This window comes from Stenella coeruleoalba (assembly GCF_951394435.1).
Source record: "Stenella coeruleoalba genome assembly, chromosome: 13".
Taxonomy (NCBI): Eukaryota; Metazoa; Chordata; class Mammalia; order Artiodactyla; family Delphinidae; genus Stenella; species Stenella coeruleoalba.
Window position 1 is genome coordinate 55306801 of NC_137159.1, and position 17510 is coordinate 55324310.

General features: G+C 47.0%; 1 protein-coding gene across 3 annotated transcripts in view; it reads left to right on the forward strand.

The window, feature by feature from the left end:
* Positions 1 to 17510, forward strand: part of THADA (THADA armadillo repeat containing) — a 312182-nt gene that overhangs the window by 258054 nt on the left and 36618 nt on the right. For all 3 annotated transcript variants that reach the window (XM_079941582.1, XM_079941583.1, XM_079941584.1), the window contains 2 exons: positions 3099 to 3252; positions 6866 to 6997. In XM_079941582.1, the coding sequence (XP_079797708.1) occupies positions 3099 to 3252; positions 6866 to 6997 (286 nt within the window). The remainder of the gene's footprint in view (positions 1 to 3098; positions 3253 to 6865; positions 6998 to 17510) is intronic.

Below are 17510 nucleotides of genomic sequence, written 5' to 3' on the forward strand. Positions count from 1 at the left end.
TTTGCTGTACACCTGAAACCACTGTAAGTATAGTTGAAGTAAATCAACCATACTTCAATTTAAAAAAAAAAAAACAGCTTCCTGGAATGATGCCTTAGGACAAATACTTGCATACTTAGGGGCATATGAGAAAGATGCCACCATCAGAGAATTATTATAAACAGAAGGCAGTCAATACCACAGTAAAATTACCTGAAGATCTTGGTTTCACATCACCACATTGTGATCGTGGCACCATAACATTGTGGATTCCTATTCCTATGCTCCAGCAGCCCTGAGAGAGGTACTGGGGGTACAAGAATGAAGACTGGAGGGCAGTCTAACGAGAGAAAAGGAGCATTAGATCATGATATTAAATGATACTCTAGTAGGAAGGAGGCTGAGGGAAAGCAGAGGCCGGAGGGAGTGTTTGCAGAGCTGAGGAAGACTTCACATAGGAGATTGTTAAATTCAGAGAGCCTGAGGCTGGACAGAGAGAAGACCAGAGGGTGAGTACTAAGCAGATACACAGTTTCTCTGGGTCTGTCATTCGGAGGCAGGCCAAGGGGCCAGAGCCAGGTGGTCACTAGGAGATGCAAAAAGCTAAAAATAAAGTCATGTGTGTGTCTTGGGGAGTATAGGAGGAGAGTTTGTAGGAAGGGAGAGGATTTGCTTCAAAAAACTACAGCCTGGGGCGGGGGGTGGGGGGTGGGGAACAAGTTCTGAGAAAGTAGTCACAGGGCAGCCTAACAAGTCTGTCAAAAGACAGCGTTCTCATCTAAAGCCATTTTTAACCAGTTGTCATGTGCATCTCCGAGGCACTGCTTGGTACTTGAATGAAGCGATATTTGAAGAATATTGGAAATTTTTCAGGGAGAGAAAAGTTAACAAGTCAGCAGCTTCCTCATGATCTAAGACACTGATCAGTTCAGTTCCACAGATGCTCATAGATGATCAGAGGAGCCAGTAATCTCATTTTGAACATTTAAAGAGGCTTAGCTGATAGGGGAAGTAAAATTTATTTGGAACAATAATCCCCTTTCTAGAAAAAGTAAAGAACCAGAGTTTAAAAGATGGAAACAACCCAAATGTCCATCAACTGATTGATGAATGGGTAAATAAAATATGGTATATCTATATAATGGAATATTTTTCAGCCATAAAAAGTAATGAAGTACTGATACATACATCCTACAGCATGGATGAGCCCTGAAAACATGCTGAGTGAAAGAAGCCAGTCACAAAAGACCACATATTGTATGATTCAATTTTTTAACCATTTTTTATTAAAGTATAGTTAATTTTGATTCAGTTTTATATATTTATATATATATATATTTTTTCAGATTCTTTTCCATTATAGATTACTACAAGATACTGAATATAGTTCCCTGTGCTATACAGTAAGTCCTTGTTGTTTATCTATTTTATATACAGTAGTGCGTATATGTTAATCCCAGACTCCTAATTTATCTCTCCCCTTGCCCATCCACCATCCCCTTTGGTTACTGTAAGTTTGTTTTCTATGTCTGTGAGTCTATTTCTACTTTGTAGATAAGTTCATTTATACTATTTTTTTTAGATTCCACATATAAGAGATATCATATGATATTTGTCTTTGTCTGATTTACTTCACTTAGTATGATAATCTCTAGGTCCATCCATGTTGCTGCAAGTGGCATCATTTCATTCTTTTTTATGGCTGAGTAATAGTCCATTGTGTATATATGTCACGTCTTCTTTATCCATGGATAAAGTTGATGGATACTTAGGTTGCTTCCATGTCTTGGCTATTGTAAATAGTCCCACTGTGCACATTGGTGTAGCATGTGTCTTTTCCAATTAGAGTTTTCTCCGGATATATGCCCAGGAGTGGGATTGCAGGATCATATGGTAGTTCTAGTTTTAGTTTTTTAAGGAACCTCCAAAGTGTTCTCCATAGTGGCTGCACTAATTTAAATTCCCACCAATGGTGTAGGGGAAGGTTCCCTTTTCTCCACACCTGCTCCAGCATTTATTATTTGTAGACTTTTTAATGATGGCCATTCTTACTGGTATGAAATGATACCTCATTGTAGTTTTGATTTGCATTTCTCTAATAATCAGTGGTTTTGAGCATCTTTTCATGTGCCTGTTGGCCATCTGTATGATTCAGTTTATATGAAATGTGCAGAACGGACAAATCCATAAAGGCAGAAAGTAGATTAATGGTTTAGGGCTGGGCGAGGGGGAGCTGACAGGATGGGGATGATAACTAAAATATACAGGGCTGGGGCTTCCCTGGTGGTGCAGTGGTTGAGAGTCCGCCTGCTGATGCAGGGGACACGGGTTCGTGCCCCAGTCCAGGAAAATCCCACATGCCGCGGAGTGGCTGGGCCCATAAGCCATGGCCGCTGAGCCTGCGCGTCCGGAGCCTGTGCGCCTGTGCTCTGCAGTGGGAGAGGCCACAACAGTGAGAGGCCCGCGTACCGCCAAAAAAATAAAATAAAAAAGTATACAGGGCTGCTCTTTTTGGTGATGAAAATGTTCTAAAATTGACTGTGGTGAGGGTTGTACACACATATCTGTGAATATACTAAAAATCATTGAATTATGTATTTAAATGGGTAAATTATATGGTATGTGAATTGTATCTCAATAAAGCTGTTACTATAAAGAAACAACAATAGGGCTTTGTTTAAACAATAATGTTAGTTAGGATGCTGCTTTAAATGTAACAGAAACTCAAAAATACAATGGCTTAAACCAGAGAGAAGCAGTCCAAAGCAGATAGTGACATGACACTATTGGGCTCCCCGGCCCTTCTACCTTGTTGTTCCGCTGTCCTTAATAAGTGGCTTCCATCTTCTGGTCCCAGATAGTTGCTCCAGCTCCCATCATCTTGTCCTTGTTCAACTAGCAGGACAGAGAACCCAAGAAGTGAAGGTCACACATATTTCCTTACATATTACCTGAAATTGCACAGATACCACTTTTAATGGCATCCCATTAGTCAGAACTTAATCACGTTACTCCCTGATGCAAGGGAGCCTGGGAAACGCATATGTAGCTCATCCCTAATTCCATGTCTGCCCATGTCGCATCTTCTGAACTGCTGTATGTATACTTTGTACTTTTAGACCAGGGACTTGGTGGCCCCCAACCTGAAGCAGTGGGTTCAGTTGGTCCTCTCTTCTTGTGAAGATCATCTTCCCACCGAGTCCAGGCTGGCCGCTGCTGAAGTTCTCACCAGCACTGCACCATTTTTCCTCACCAACCCCCATCCCATTCTTGGTAAGTGCGCTGAGCCGCTGTTGGGTGGGGGGGCGGGGAGGTGTCCATCGTACCAAATGCACTAAAAGCGTGAATAGATGCTCTAGGTTAAAAAAAGAAGGGAAGATGAAAGATGACAGCGTACACCATACCTTTACATCTTTCAAAGATCTTCCCACCCTCTCACTCTCTTACTCTAATCACTTTTCACCAACAGCCTCTTTTTTTTTTTTAATATAAATTTATTTATTTATTTTTATTTTTGGCTGCCTTGGGTCTTTGTTGCTGCATGCGGGCTTTTCTCTAGTTGCGGTGCACAGGCTTCTCATTGGGTGGCTTCTCTTGTTGCAGAGCACGGGCTCTAGGCGTGTGGGGTTCAGTAGTTGTGGCACGCGGGCTCAGTAGTTGTGGCTTTCGGGCTCTAGAGCACAGGCTCAGTAGTTGTGGCACACGGGCTTAGTTGCTCTGCGGCATGTGAGACCTCCCCGGACCAGGGCTCGAACCCATGTCCCTTGCATTGGCAGGTGGATTCTTAACCACTGCGCCACCAGGGAAGCCCCACCAACAGCCTCTTAATTGGCCTCTTTTCTTTCTGTCTTGTCCCCCAAGCCATTCTCTTTATGCTTCCAAAAGCCTCTGGGGTCTTTCTGAAATACAGATCTGAGCATTTTCCTCCACTGCTTAAAGCCTTTGAGTGGGTGCCCATTGCCTTCAGGATAAAACCTAAATGCTCTTTAGCCTGGCTCAGAAGGCCCTTCCTCTTCTGTGCCCTGCCTGCTTCTCCCTCCTCACTGGCCACCACTCCCCATGCGTCATCAGCGGAGAACAGTTCTCTAAACAAACTGCTGCTCGACTGACTCCTGTTGGTCTTTCAAGACTCAGCCTAACCATCACCTCTTCCCGGAAGCCTATTGCAGTGACCTTGGTGAGAAATAAATGGGACAGAGTGAAGTGTGGCCTTGAGGAAGAAGAAAGGCCAAGCTCTAAGGCATTTAGGAAGTAGAATCAACAGGACTTGGTGTTGAGGTTAATATAAAGGGAACATTCAAGGATGACTTCCAGGCTTCTGGCTTAAGTGACTAGGAAGACTGCTGGTTCCTTTCACTGAAAGTAGTTTTAAGTTTAAGGCATCTTTGGACTTCCCTGGTGGTCCAGTGGTTAAGACTCTGAGCTTGCAGTGCAGGGGGCACAGGTTCAATCCCTGGTTGGGGAAGATCCTGCATGCCGCGCAGCGTGGCCAAAAAATAAAATAAAAAAAGTTTAAGGCATCTTTGGGAAGTAAAGGTAGAGATATTTTGAAATCAAATAGATGTACAGCTCCAACCATATTCTCTACCTTCATGTCTCTTTCCTCACTGCCACCCCCTGTCCTTCAAGAGTAATAATTAGGAAAGAGCATCATATCAATGGTGGTTGAGAAAACCGAGCTTTAGGAAACCCAAAGGAATTGAAAAACCATAGGGGTTTTTGTTTTAACTTAAAAAAAATTTTTTTAATTGTAGTGTTTTGTTTTAAGCATAGGGTTTACTGAAAGGAAAACTCAGGACCCAAAGCCATGTCTGAGTCCTGGCCCTGCCCTCTCCTGCCATCTTACCCCCATATTAACCATGCTGAGATTCTCTTCCATCCATTATGGGAATTCTGTTTTTGTTCTCCTCTTCCATGCCCAGCCCTGGAGAATAAATCATGGTCCCTGCATCCGGGGAGCTTTCAGTGTAGTTGTGGAGAAAAAATTTACAGAATAAAGAAAAGAACTGCTTTTTCAGATGGTGGGATTCAAATTCTAAGTGTTATCGGAGTTCAGACCAATCAAGTGTCTCACGTCTCTGGATCTCTCAGAGAAAGAGTTGTCTTTGGTATCTTCATACATCTTTCTTCTAAGTCAGCGATCCCCAGCCTTTTTGGCACCAGGGACTGGTTCTGTGGAAGACAGTTTTTCCACGGACGGGGACGGGGTGGGGAGAGGGTTCAGGTGGTCATGCGAGCGGTGAGGCGGGGATGGGGAGCGGCTGATGCAGCTTTGCTTGCTCCCTTCCTGCTGTGCAGCCCGATTCCTAACAGGCCCCAGACCCGGGGGTGGGGACCCCTGTTCTAAGTGACTTTTAGGCATCTTTTCTATACCCAAAGGGGGACTGAAAGGGGACCTGCTACAATTTTGCTTTAATCATTGGACCCAGAGGAATAAGAGCAAAGGCTTATAAACTTTGGTGACACTTCTCAGGGAAGGTAATATCATTTTGCAGCACATTTTCTGGGTGACTTCGGCTGCTCTGACCCTGGTTCATAGCAGGAAAATGTGTGTGGAATAATGTAGAATTTCTGAGTGAAACTGAGTCCTGGGCAAAAGCCACTGGTTCATCATGAATTGCTGGAGCTGCTTAGGGCATCACAGGCAATGAGGAAGGAGGTCGGCAGTGGCTGGCGGCCTGCAAGAACATGAAAGACAGGCACAGAACTGAGAGGCAAAGGACATAAAGTGCATGGGGACAAGTCAAGGGCAGACCGAAGTCATTTAAGGAGAAAGAAAAATTGAAATGGACTAAAGAGGGAAGATTGTTGAGGACCTTAGCGGTATAAGAAAATGTTAAGAAAGGGAAATTTGAAACCCTAGAGAACAATTAGAATGGATAGATTCTGAAAGACTGAGTAAAATTTAAAACCAGATTTATAACAGACAGGAGAGCACAAACCCCAGAGGGAGCCATTGCTGCTCTCAGTATGACTAGAGCATTGGTGGCTCTGATATTGGGCTCTCTGTGGACAGATGAGGGAGAGGGTGAGCTAAGGAGAGCTCTCAGGGCAGGGTTGGTTCCCCACTGAACATCAAGGGATGATGAGTGGTGGTCTTCCGTGGCAACCCACCCCACCTGGACAGTATGTGTCCCTCCTTTGAGGCCCTGCCCCCTCTCCCCTCACACAGTCCACCTCCCATTACACCAGTCTCCTGGGACCTTTCCCTGTGGTGAGTCACAGCCACGTGTTTCCAGCCCTGCCTTCTCCTTACCTTGTGTTCTCCACTTGATGTCCCTTTCGGTTGCTCAGGGGCAGACACTGTCTGTTCCTGGCCTCTGGTCCCCAGCAGCACAATGCACAGGGACTTGATAGGGTCCCTGCCCAGGGGCAATGGCAGTCAGGTCGTGGGCCCTGCGTAGACGTGGCACAGGCTGGTGCCTTTATCATGGTTCTTTGCTTTTTTCAATTCTTGCCCCCCAAAGCATAATCTTGATTGAAACTTTGCTTTCAGAATTTATAAGCTGAAACAGTCACTCAAATTAACACTGGGCTAGTTTCCCCAAAGCACTCTTGATGCATAAAGTTTCATTCTGAGAAGCATGAGTCATTGACTAAGGCCCGTTGACAGCTGGGCCTTAGTCAGCCAAGGCCATACCTTCTAGGGGGCCTTGCCTGGGGCTGGTTGCCTCCAGAAGTGTTTCCTATTCAAAAGGACACTTTCAGACCTGTCCCCTTAGGGTCCTCTCTCTTCTGGCATTTATCTGACTCTCAAGTCTCCCTTCCTTGCAGTACCCACAAAAAAGAAGTAACTGTTGCTCATTCAATACTGGATGTGAAGCAGTATTTGTACCTGCTTGTAAGTTGCATCCTAGGTAATTTGATTTCTTTTTGGCCTTCTTAGGACTGCAAGATACGCTTGCTCTCTGGAAATGTGTCCTCACCCTCCTGCAGAGTGAGGAGCAAGTAATCCGAGATGCAGCCACAGAAACCGTGATGACTGCCATGTCACAGGAAAACACTTGCCAGTCAACAGGTACCTCATTCTTATCTTTCTTCGATGCCTGATTGCTCTTGGTCAGGGGTTGGCACACTTTCTATAAAGGGCCAGAGAGTGAATATTTTAGGCTCTGTTGGCCATTCAGTCTCTGTCTCAACTCTGCCATTTTAGTGGGAAAGTAGCCATAAACAATAGGAAAACAAGTGTACGTGACTGTGTTCCAATAAAGCTTTATTTATAAAAACAGGTGGCTTCCCAGATTTGATTTGCTAACCACAGTTTGCTGACCCCTGCTCTAGGACATCATAGAGAAAAATTGCTTTCAGAGGTAGAAATGTAGTAAACAGTGCCTTTTGTTAGTTACATTGACATCCTTTTTAAATAAGGCCAAGTCTGGATTTTCTGTGTGGTTACATAATCCAGAGATCTAGATCCATCATTTTGCTCCTCTGTGCATTTCTACACATAAAAGAAACAGATGAGTGTCAGTCAAGTTGCTCCTCTTTGTGCCTTGGCTCCTCATTGGGTGGTGACGTTAACTCAGGGGGCAGGAGGGGAGTGGAAAGAGGAGCAGCCTAGGTGGGTAGTTCTGAGCTCATAGCCACTCAGTTCACAATATGAGCTGTTAGGGCCCTGGGCCCTAGTTATCTGTATGCAATGGCAAATGCTGTGGAAGCAAAAGGGAACTCCAGACTGCAGGTGGAAAACGAGCTGCTGGGTGGAAGGGATGGGGCTAGGTGGAGTAGAAGCAAGGTCACACCTCTGGGCAAATGGCCGTCTGGGAGGGTGACCACTCTGGTGGACTTGGATTCCATGCACTTGGGGCTAGGTGTCAGGAAAGATCTCTGGGGCAGCCATCCCAAAGAGATGAGAGATGTCTCATTTTGAGACAGGTAGTCACAGGCTGAGCAAAGACGTTTACCTTAATGGACAGCAGAATGGGAGGGGAAATAGCCATACAGTGTTGGTAACTGATTCGGGCCCCTCATTCCCGTGGGTAGGGTTGTGGTCCCTGGAAGCTCCTCTTAGAATGTGTGAACATCCCCATACCTGAGTCCTCCATTGTAATGGTCTGGGCACTTTCCTCTCCATGTATGCAAGGAGCTGGTGTCTTAATAATCTCCCAGTGATACTACTCCAGGGCACATTAGCCAGGATCAGCTTGGCCTCTCAGTGGGAAAACATTCAGATCGGTGCTGCGAGTGCTGTACTAGCAGCCTTCTCCCCATCCCTGTCCACATACCTAAAATTCTGCCATTAATGATTCATTCCTGTTTCCAATTGTGCATTTTCCTTAGAAGGACACACGGAGCACCGAGCAAGTGCTCAGTAAGCATTTGGTGGAACATAACACTCACTAGACTTCTATAGGACCCTTTCACCAAAGATGGGAAAGATCACTTCATGGTGGAATTCATAAGTGGACTTCTTCCCTCCTAGTCTTGAGGGCTTTTGCCCTGCTACTTTTATTTCTTTCAGAATTTTTCCCAGTTCATTTATAGTAAAACTATATTACCATGTTCTCCCTCCTTCTGGTTTGAATTTTTTTCTCAAGAAATAGAAATCAGTAATTATATTTGGAGTGCCCTTTGCGTGTGAAATTCCATGTGTGAAAGCCTCTGAGGGAGTAAGTAATGTAAAAGCCTACTTGTCTATCTTTGTATTCCCTATCTTGGTCCATAAAAGAGAATCTGAGGTGTGAAAAGACAAGAATTCTGTAACAGCTAAACATAGTATGTTACCCTGGACCAGATCCTGTACTGGAGGGGTGAAAAGCCATACAGGAAATTATTAGAATAGCTGACAATATTGAAATATTGTCTATAGATTAAAATCAATATTAAATTTCATGAATTTGATAACCATACTATGGTTTTGTAAGAGAATATTTTTATTCTTAGGAAATACACAACTGAAATATTAAGGTGGAAAAGGGCACAACGCCTGCAACTTACTCTCAAATGGTTCAGAAAAAAATAAAACTATGTGTGCGTATAAATAGTAAACACAGATAGGTAGTTGCTGTACTTGCATCTTTTCCATATGTTTAAAATTATTTGAAAATAAAATGTTTTTTAAAAAACCCAAGTCTACAACTAGAAAAGACTAACACAGTATATATTGGTAGACCATCTGGCTGGTTTATCAACTATTCCACCCCCCCAGTGTGACTCCTTTCTGCCTGCCCCCCACCTTTTTTTTTTTTTAACTCATTTTGAGTGAATTTTTGCATCCGAAAAATCAAACCCAAGCCAGATACCTCCCATTCAGAGATCTCAGCAGCATGACGTCGCTGTGTGGGGATACTCATTCAGCATGTCCCCGCGTGTTCTCTGTTCTGCCTGATAGCAGTGCTTAAACAGAATCTCTGTAATGCAGCGTGATTTTCTTAAGCAAAAAATGCACATCTTTATGCTTTAGACTGAAAAGTAACTGACGATTGAGTATCACCACCTGATTTTTCACTTTAGTCAGAAGTTTAGCCAGCTGATTCATTAGAACAATATTGTCTTGTTTTGACATCTCTCAAGGATACCAAGCAGCTGATGGTAAGTTTTCACATTCCTTCAGCGCACAGGGGTTTTGTAGCATACCCTGCTAATGGTTTGCTCTTTGGTGTTCCAAAGTCCATTATTACTACTGAGTCTTGAATACCTTGAAAATATGTGTCATTTCATTAATTTTGTCCTCAAATCAGTGGTTTAAAAAGTGCCACAGTAAAATAATAATATTAAATTATGTTAATATTTAATGTCTTCTTTGAGAAGACTAATTACTTCTCCTCCTAAGAAAGAAAGAAATCATGAGGACTCCTTGCCTCTGAGACCTCATCCTGTAAATGAGGGCTAGATGGGGAAGAAAGAGCTTTGTGCTCATACTGACAGCCTGCTGGGGACGTGGAGAAGACGGAGGTGCATTTTGATTGCGGGGTCTAGGGAGGTTCCTGAGAGTGGCGCTGGCCCAAAGGAAGGGATAAGTAGCACACAGATGAGAGCAGTTCAACACGGAAGGAAAAGCTGGAGCCAAACCTGGAGTTGGGGACAACTTGGGAGCTGATTGGGGAGCAGCAAGTGGACTTGTGTGGCCAGAACATAGGGGGCGGAGCAGGAGGCAAAGCTAGAAAGGCGGGAGTGGCCACACTTGGGAGAGCTTTGAATGCCAAGCCAAGGACCTCCTCTTATAGGTGAAGGGAAGCTGGAGAGCTTTCAGACAGAGGAGTAGTGTTGCCAGGAACGTGGGTTGAGGGGCTCTTTCTGGCAGCCGTGCATGAGATGGATCAGGGTTGGGGGTGAGTCAGGAGATCAGCTGGGAGCTGGTAGCAAGAGTCCTCATGAGCCACCATCAGGGTGATGGGTGGAGAGAGCATAGACTCAAGAGGATTTGGGGGCTGTGCTTGTGGGCTGTGGGAGAGAAGGGAAAGCAGAGGTGACCTCAAAGTCTCAAACCTGGGAGGTATCGAGGGGAAACACCTCGACACGCCTCTGGCACTGACAAAGCAGTTGAGCTATCGCGTTCCAGGAAGTGAAACTTCCTGGAATTGAGAAAGGCACTTAGAGACCACAAGTCACTGTGATCTAGGACAGAGTATTCCTTAGGCCTTGGAGAGATCGGCAGTGGAAACTGAGAGGGCAAAGGGGGACCTGTATCTGCTGGAGGAACAGAGTGCGCTGTCCGGCTCTGTCCTGCCCTCTCCAGCACACGGCGCAGTGCCCCTGGGAGCCCCCGGCAAGCCGTCACAGGGCAGCTGCTGGTGCTGGTAGCTCTGGCTAGAAACCATGGAAGAGGCAAGCATGAAACCAGTCGCTGTGCACACGGCTGGCTTTAGGTGGAGATTTGTGGTGTAAATTAGTTAATGATTCTGGAAGGTCCAGGGGAAATAACTCAGTGTTTAGATAACCCTTGTGAGGATGGAGTTGTTGTTCACCTTCTTGCCTGCCGAGCTCTTCTGCTGTCCTCCTGCATGTGCGCCACCCAACATGGTCACCTGGAAGGTGGAACTCATGGGCTATTAACAGCCCTCTGAGCACCCCTGAGGCCCCTTCAGCTTTAGATGGGAGGAAACCCCAGCAGCGGGACCCTCCCTGCCCTCCCCTCCCCTCTATGCCAGTCACAGCATGCCAAGAGGGACAGAAGAAATGGCACATCTGGGGCTCAAGAGGAGGGCATTGAAGTTCACAGCCAGGAAGAGACAGTGTATGGGCAGGACTCCAGGTGGGGTTCCACCTCTCTCCTGCCCCTGCACTGACTTGACTTCAAGCCTTGAAATGCTCTGGAAAGAGCTCTCGTTTCAAGAGCAGGAGACACTCAAGGCCGTAGCTCGGCCGCTGCCACTTCCCTGGGCTCTCCCACTTCTGCCTGAGCAGCTCGCTCACATCTGTCTTATAGACTCATATATCAGGATTTCACATCAGAACTCTTTTGAACAAGGGCTTCCGTGTGAGGGAAGAAACCAGCCTGGACACTATTTAAATTTAAATCACTAGCTTTGTGTGATTCTCAAGTGAGGCAGACAGAGTTCTGGGTGGAAGCAACAGGAGAGGCCCCTGTGAAGGTATGAATTTTAACAGCCTGTTTAGGAGGAGGAGAGAATTAAAAAGCACCTTTAAAAAAAGCAACCCACCCAAAGGTCTAGAAGGTGGCCAGAATTCAGCAATTCGGGGTTATTCTCTAGCCTTTTTTTTTTTTATTGTAATTGAAGTATAGTTGATTTATAATGTTGTATTAATTACTGCTGCACAGCAAAATGATTATCGAGTTATAATACATATATTCTTTTCCATTATGGTTTATCACAGGATACTGAATATCGTTCCCTGTGCTGTACAGTAGGACCTTGTTGTTTATCCATCCTATATGTAACAGTTGGCATCTGCATAGCCTCTCTTTTATGTAGAACCCTTTGTCTCTGTTACAGGGTCTCTCTTGGGTCTAACTCGATAGGCTAGTGTCAGACTTGAGGACTCCAGAGTAAGAGGATGGAAGGCTCTGACCTGAGGGGTCCCGCAGAGATGGCTCAATCTGGAGGCCCTCGGGCGGAACCCTGGTGCTCACCTTGCAGAGCTGGGGGCTCTCTGGGCAGGAGATGGGTGGGAGCTGTTAGCCTTCTGAAGCCCCTTCCTCCGGCACCGCACCCTCTCCAGCTCGGGATCTCCCTCCCTCCCTCCTCTTCCAGCTTCATCCAGCGTTTGCCGCCTGATTCAGGAGGCCTCCTCCCTTTCCCCGTTTCCGTTTATGAGATTCAAAGAAAGTTTCTGATACCCAACAGTCGCTTTAGTTGTTGCAGGATAAGAAAGAGAAGCCATTTAACAAGGAATTTTAAGGGGGGCCCAGACCTCAAATCACTGTCAGTGTTTAGGTTCAAGAAGGATGACTTCTTGGTAGAAACTTTTTTATTTAGCTATAATTGACATAAAAGGTTGAAACTTTCTAATGAAGAGAATGTAAAAGACTTTTAAGAAAGAAAGAGACAGATACAGCAGGGGAGAGAGAAGCGAGCGCACATGTCCTCACATGTGTGAGCGATGGGTGGTTCTTTTCCTTGGAGTACTGGCTCCAGGGAGTTCCGATCCCTCCCTCCCACCACACCCCCACACACAAAAAAATCATAAAACTTCTGCTCATTCTGCCAGATATAAATGTTTAGTGGTGACACATTAAATCCCACCTTCTCTACAATGGCCCTACCCTCCAGGCTCTCTCGTTTTCCTGAACCCCTGCAGCATTTGGTTATAAATAGCCCTTGATTTTCTACTCTTTTACTATTTTCTCCTTCATATACTTTATTTAGTTTATCTTCCCAACTATCCTGTGAGCTTAGAGACTGTCTTCTGTTAGGTACACAGTAGGTGCTCAATGGGCATTGATGGGCTGATCTTCCACCACAGTAGGCCACCTAACAGTCAGTAATAGTCTGTCAGTCCCGAGTTCCCCAAGGAGATTAGAGAGCCCCTTAAACAGCAAAGCTCCGTAACAGGCAGACTGACCCTCCCTGCTAGAGCTGGCCCAAGGGGCCGTGGTGTTCATTGATTCGGACAAAGTGAGCGACTCACCGTATGAGGTTGTGGGATAAGAGCCGGTAGCTCTCCCTTACTATTTGGTCCTTCCTCACTCATACCACTCGGGTCTGAGTCTCAGACTGCAGGGCCAGAGAGCCAGCCCGGGGCTGTGGGCCGCGGCCCTGGGGTAACCGGGAGACACTGCAGGAGCCTCCATGCTCTGCACCAGGACCCACAGAGACTCTGGAATAGTGAGGGAGCTTAGCAGGAAGGCGGAAGAGGGGAAGCAGGAGCAAAATGTAGCAAAATTGAGACTAGAGGTTAGAGAACAGGGCAGGAGGCAGGTGGCATTGTGGGACTAAGTGGAAACAGTCATATAGCAGGGCAAGATGAAGAAGAAGAGAGCAGACACCTGGTCAGTTTCCCCCCAGATGTATTCCTCCCTCTGCCACACACACCCCACCTCTCACACAGACACACACCCCATCATCACCACACAGAGCCCAAGGACAGCATGAGAGTGTGAACACAGCTCCCACGCTCCAGCCCTTGACCAAGCAAGGAGGGAGGTCGGGTCACTGTGGCATTACACAGTGGCCCCGTCAGCAAAGCCCCAGGCCTGTGGGCTTCATGCTGAGTTGCAGATGGTTGCATCACCGGAACCTCCAGAGCTGCCCACCAAGTCCTCCTGCCGCACCAGCCATGTGTCCAGCGGAAGGCCCTGCGCTTTTCCCAGTTCCTGCAAGTTCGCAGGGTCAGGTCCTCCAGGTCTGGCCTCAGTCCTCCCTCTGCCTTCCGATAGCTTCTTTCCTAATCTACTCAGATACACTGTCTCCAAGGTGTCTTTTCTGTTCAGAGGTACCAGAGCCTGGCCCCAGCCTCCATTTTAGACGGCCTTTAAGCTCCGTGAGTATAATCTCATGGGCATGTACCAAGTACCTTTTTCTGGAGAAGAGTGACCACCACACTAGAATTCCCCTCATAACTACCTCAAAGCCTGACCTAAATGCCCCTGGGGACAAGCTAAACTTACTTGCCTCTCATTTCTTTGTGCCTATTTTTAAATTCTAAATTGTTTTCTCACTCCTCTTACTCTTACCTAGATAAACCACAGATTTTTCTTTTACTACTTAAGTATGAGGCAAAAAGTGGTGACATCACGCATATTCATTCATTCATTCATTCAGCAAGTATTTACAAAGTGTCTGTCCACAAGGCTTGTCTAATGTGCTAGTTCAAGCCACCAGCATCTCTCACCTGGACTTCTGCGAAAACCTCCAGCCTGCTTTTCCTGCCTCTGCTCCAGTCTGCCTGCAGTCCAGTCCCTGTAGCTGTTGAAGGGCCTTTCTTAGGGAATAGATCTGACGATGTTGCTCTCCTCCTCAGACTTCTCCCTTGGCTTCCCTTCTTTCTCAGAGTAAAACTCAACTCCTGAAGTAACAGATAAAGCCCTCCCGACCTTACCCCGGCCTCTCTCTCCAGCCTCATCCCCTGCTACGCCCTCTCCCTCTCTCTCGGCTCCAGCACTCCAGCCTTTTTTGGGGTTCTCCAGCTCACCAAGCCTCAGGGGCTTTGCACTAGCTGGGCCTGCTGCTTGGAATGGTCTCCCCTGGTCCCACCCAGCTGCCTCCTTGTCATTTCAAATCTCAGCTTCAGTGTCATGTCCATAGAAACGACTTGACCACCCAGTTTACAGTAGCTGCTCATTTACTATTACTTCACCCTGCTGGTTTCATTCTCTGCATAATCCTTTGACAACTTATTATTTTACTGTTTATTTAATTCGTTATTTGTCTCCCTCCACCAGAATAAAAATTCCAGGAATGTAGGACTTTTGTCTGCTTTGCTCATTACTGTTTTCCCAGAACCTGGTACATAATGCTCAACAGAAATCACTATTGGATGATCAACAGAATGAAGGAATGGGGGCATGTATCAATCGCAGTAGTTAAACCCAATGAAGATTAGTGTTTTTAGAAACGGCCGAAGGCAGAAGAGGTGAAGCTGTGTGGATTCTTTGCTGTGAAATTGCCCAGAGGTGGTGGATCCTTGTTAGGGCGGGTTAAATCAGCTCCCTTAGGCCCACCTCCTCCCAGAGACCCTAATTCAGCCCGGAGCTGATTGAGCATCTGCTCAGGCAAGGCCACAGTGGTGGGTCCTAGACTAACTCCCCCTCTCCCTTCCGTTCCTTCCTGTCCCTGCTGGATGGAATTTCTTGAGCAAGGGTTTCATCCACGGGGGCCCCTGGGTCTAGCATGGGGCTGGCCCTGGGAAGTGCCCAGCCGAGGAAAACCTTTCAGTTGTTCATCATGCCCTGGTCAGGGGGCTGGGACCAGTGCCGAATGAGTCCATCTGGAAGGCAAAGGTTGGTGGCTGCAACTCTGAGAATGGGGGCCCCTTCCTCCTGGGGCCCTTGCCTCGCTGTCTCTTCCCCACTCTGTGTAGGCCGGGGCAGGGTAGGGGGAAGGAGAACATTTCCCTCTGGAGGCTCCTGCTTCATTTTACCTCTTTTGATCCTCACAGCCACTCTATGAGATATTTTACTATCTTCTCCATTTCAAATATGGATAACCTGGAATTCAGAGAATTGTTGTTGTTTTTGTTTGGTGGTTTGGTTTGGTTTGGTTTGGTTTTAGACTGCACTGTGTGGTATGTGGGATCTTAGTTCCCCGACCAGGGATAGAACCCGTGCCCCCTGCATTGGGAATGCAGAGTCCTCACCACTAGACCACCAGGGAAGGCCCCTGAAATTCAAAGATTTGAAGTAGCAGACCCCAGGTCTTGTGGGAGATGAGTGTCAAGCTGGAATTGGAGCTCAGGTTCCTGTGGTGACAAAGACTTTGCACTTTCAATGCCTCTTCTAAGACAGGAAAAGGAGTCCAAACCCAGCCTCTACGTTTGCAACCCAGGAGTTAATAGAAAGGGGACATTGAGGGTCTTCTAAACTCTGCTGTGTTTAAAAAGAAGACACTGAAATCATAACCCAAGAAAATGGATTGGAGACCCAAGAGTTCAGATACACAGAACTTGTCCTGAAGAAGGGAATAGAAGTTGCCGCGGCTGGGACAGTTGCAGCCGGAAGTGACAGGAGGTCCTGTGTGAAGGCTGAGTGTGTCCCCATTTTCCAGTCCTTCCTAGAGAAAGAGAATCACACGACCTGGGGGTTTTAGAGCCTCTACTTTATAGATGGGGAAACTGAAGCCCAGGAAAGGTAATTGATTTCCCCAGTGTAACATAATTAGTGGGGAAATGAGGCCTAAAACACAGGCCCCCTGAGACACAGAACAGTACTTCTCTCTACTGCTCCCCAAGCCTCGACTTACAGAAAGGAAGTGACAGAAATGTCGGGTGCCCACTGAGAATAATCCAGACTCCTGGGTTGGAAAGAGCCCATCAGGGGTGAGATCGGTGCCGTGGGGTAAGGCAGATTCCCTGGAAGAGAGGGCTTGGAGGAACTCCATCATCACAGGGGTGGGAAGAACAGAGTGTTCTATGAAACCAGGCATCTCCCAGCAATAAAACCACACCCTGCAGTCAGCCCTGAAATTCCACGGCCTTGCTCCCTTCCGGGCCTTCTCCCAGGGCCATCTGAATGTCCATCTATATCGTTAGTAGGGTTCCAGGGGAGGAAACACAAAAGTTAGGAATTGTGATTCTAACTCCCAAGCAGACCCCTTGGCATTGCCTGGGCAGAGAGCACGGGAAAATGGCTGTTGAAGGAAAGTAGCTAAGTAGGAATTAGTTCTCTATTTTCTCATTTATTCCTTCAAAACTAGGATGCTTGATCAAGGCAGGAGCCCCCCACCCCAGCTTCAGTGGACTAACCCAGTGGAGCCCCAGTTACCATGTACCCAATGCCCTTCCCATCAGTCGCTGTCCCAGGAAGCCTGGGCCCCTAACGTTCACCTGCATCTCAGCGAGTGCATCACTGGCAGCCGGCCCACCTGATGTGCAGAAGTGGATGCAAACTAATGCTCCTGTTAAATCTGGGAGCAGGTTGCCGCCTCCACGGAGTACCCCTGCCTGGGCCTGGTTGCTAGGGTGATGGGATTGTTTACATGGCCTCCCAGTGACTAAGCCTCAGAGAGACAACAACAGGCTCCTCTCAAGGAAATGAGGGTCATCTCTGCATCATTTTGCCTCCCCTGTTGCTGCTCGTGTTCCCTGGGTCCAAGGTGATGGCCCCACTGGTGACGGTGAGCCCACAGCCTGGGGCTCAGGCCATCTGGCGCTGGCGTGGCTGCAGGGTTTCATCTTCCCGCTTCGTCAGGACAAGCCCAGTGCCCAGTGATCCTCATTCCCCTGCTCGTGGCCTCAACTCTCCTCTTCTGTGCTTTCCTTTCTGACCTCAGGAGCTGCCACTTTCCCCCGAGAGGCTGTGTCAGGATGTGCACTAGTGTGAGCAGTCTTCCCTTTTGAACATAAGCCAGTTTCAAGAGTTGGGGTCACTTCTCTGTCAGGGATGAGCAGAGATGTGCCCCCATCCCCATTTACCCCTGGGCTGGTTAGGATGACTGAGGCCAGCAGCTGGTCAGCAGCACCCCCAGGCCCCC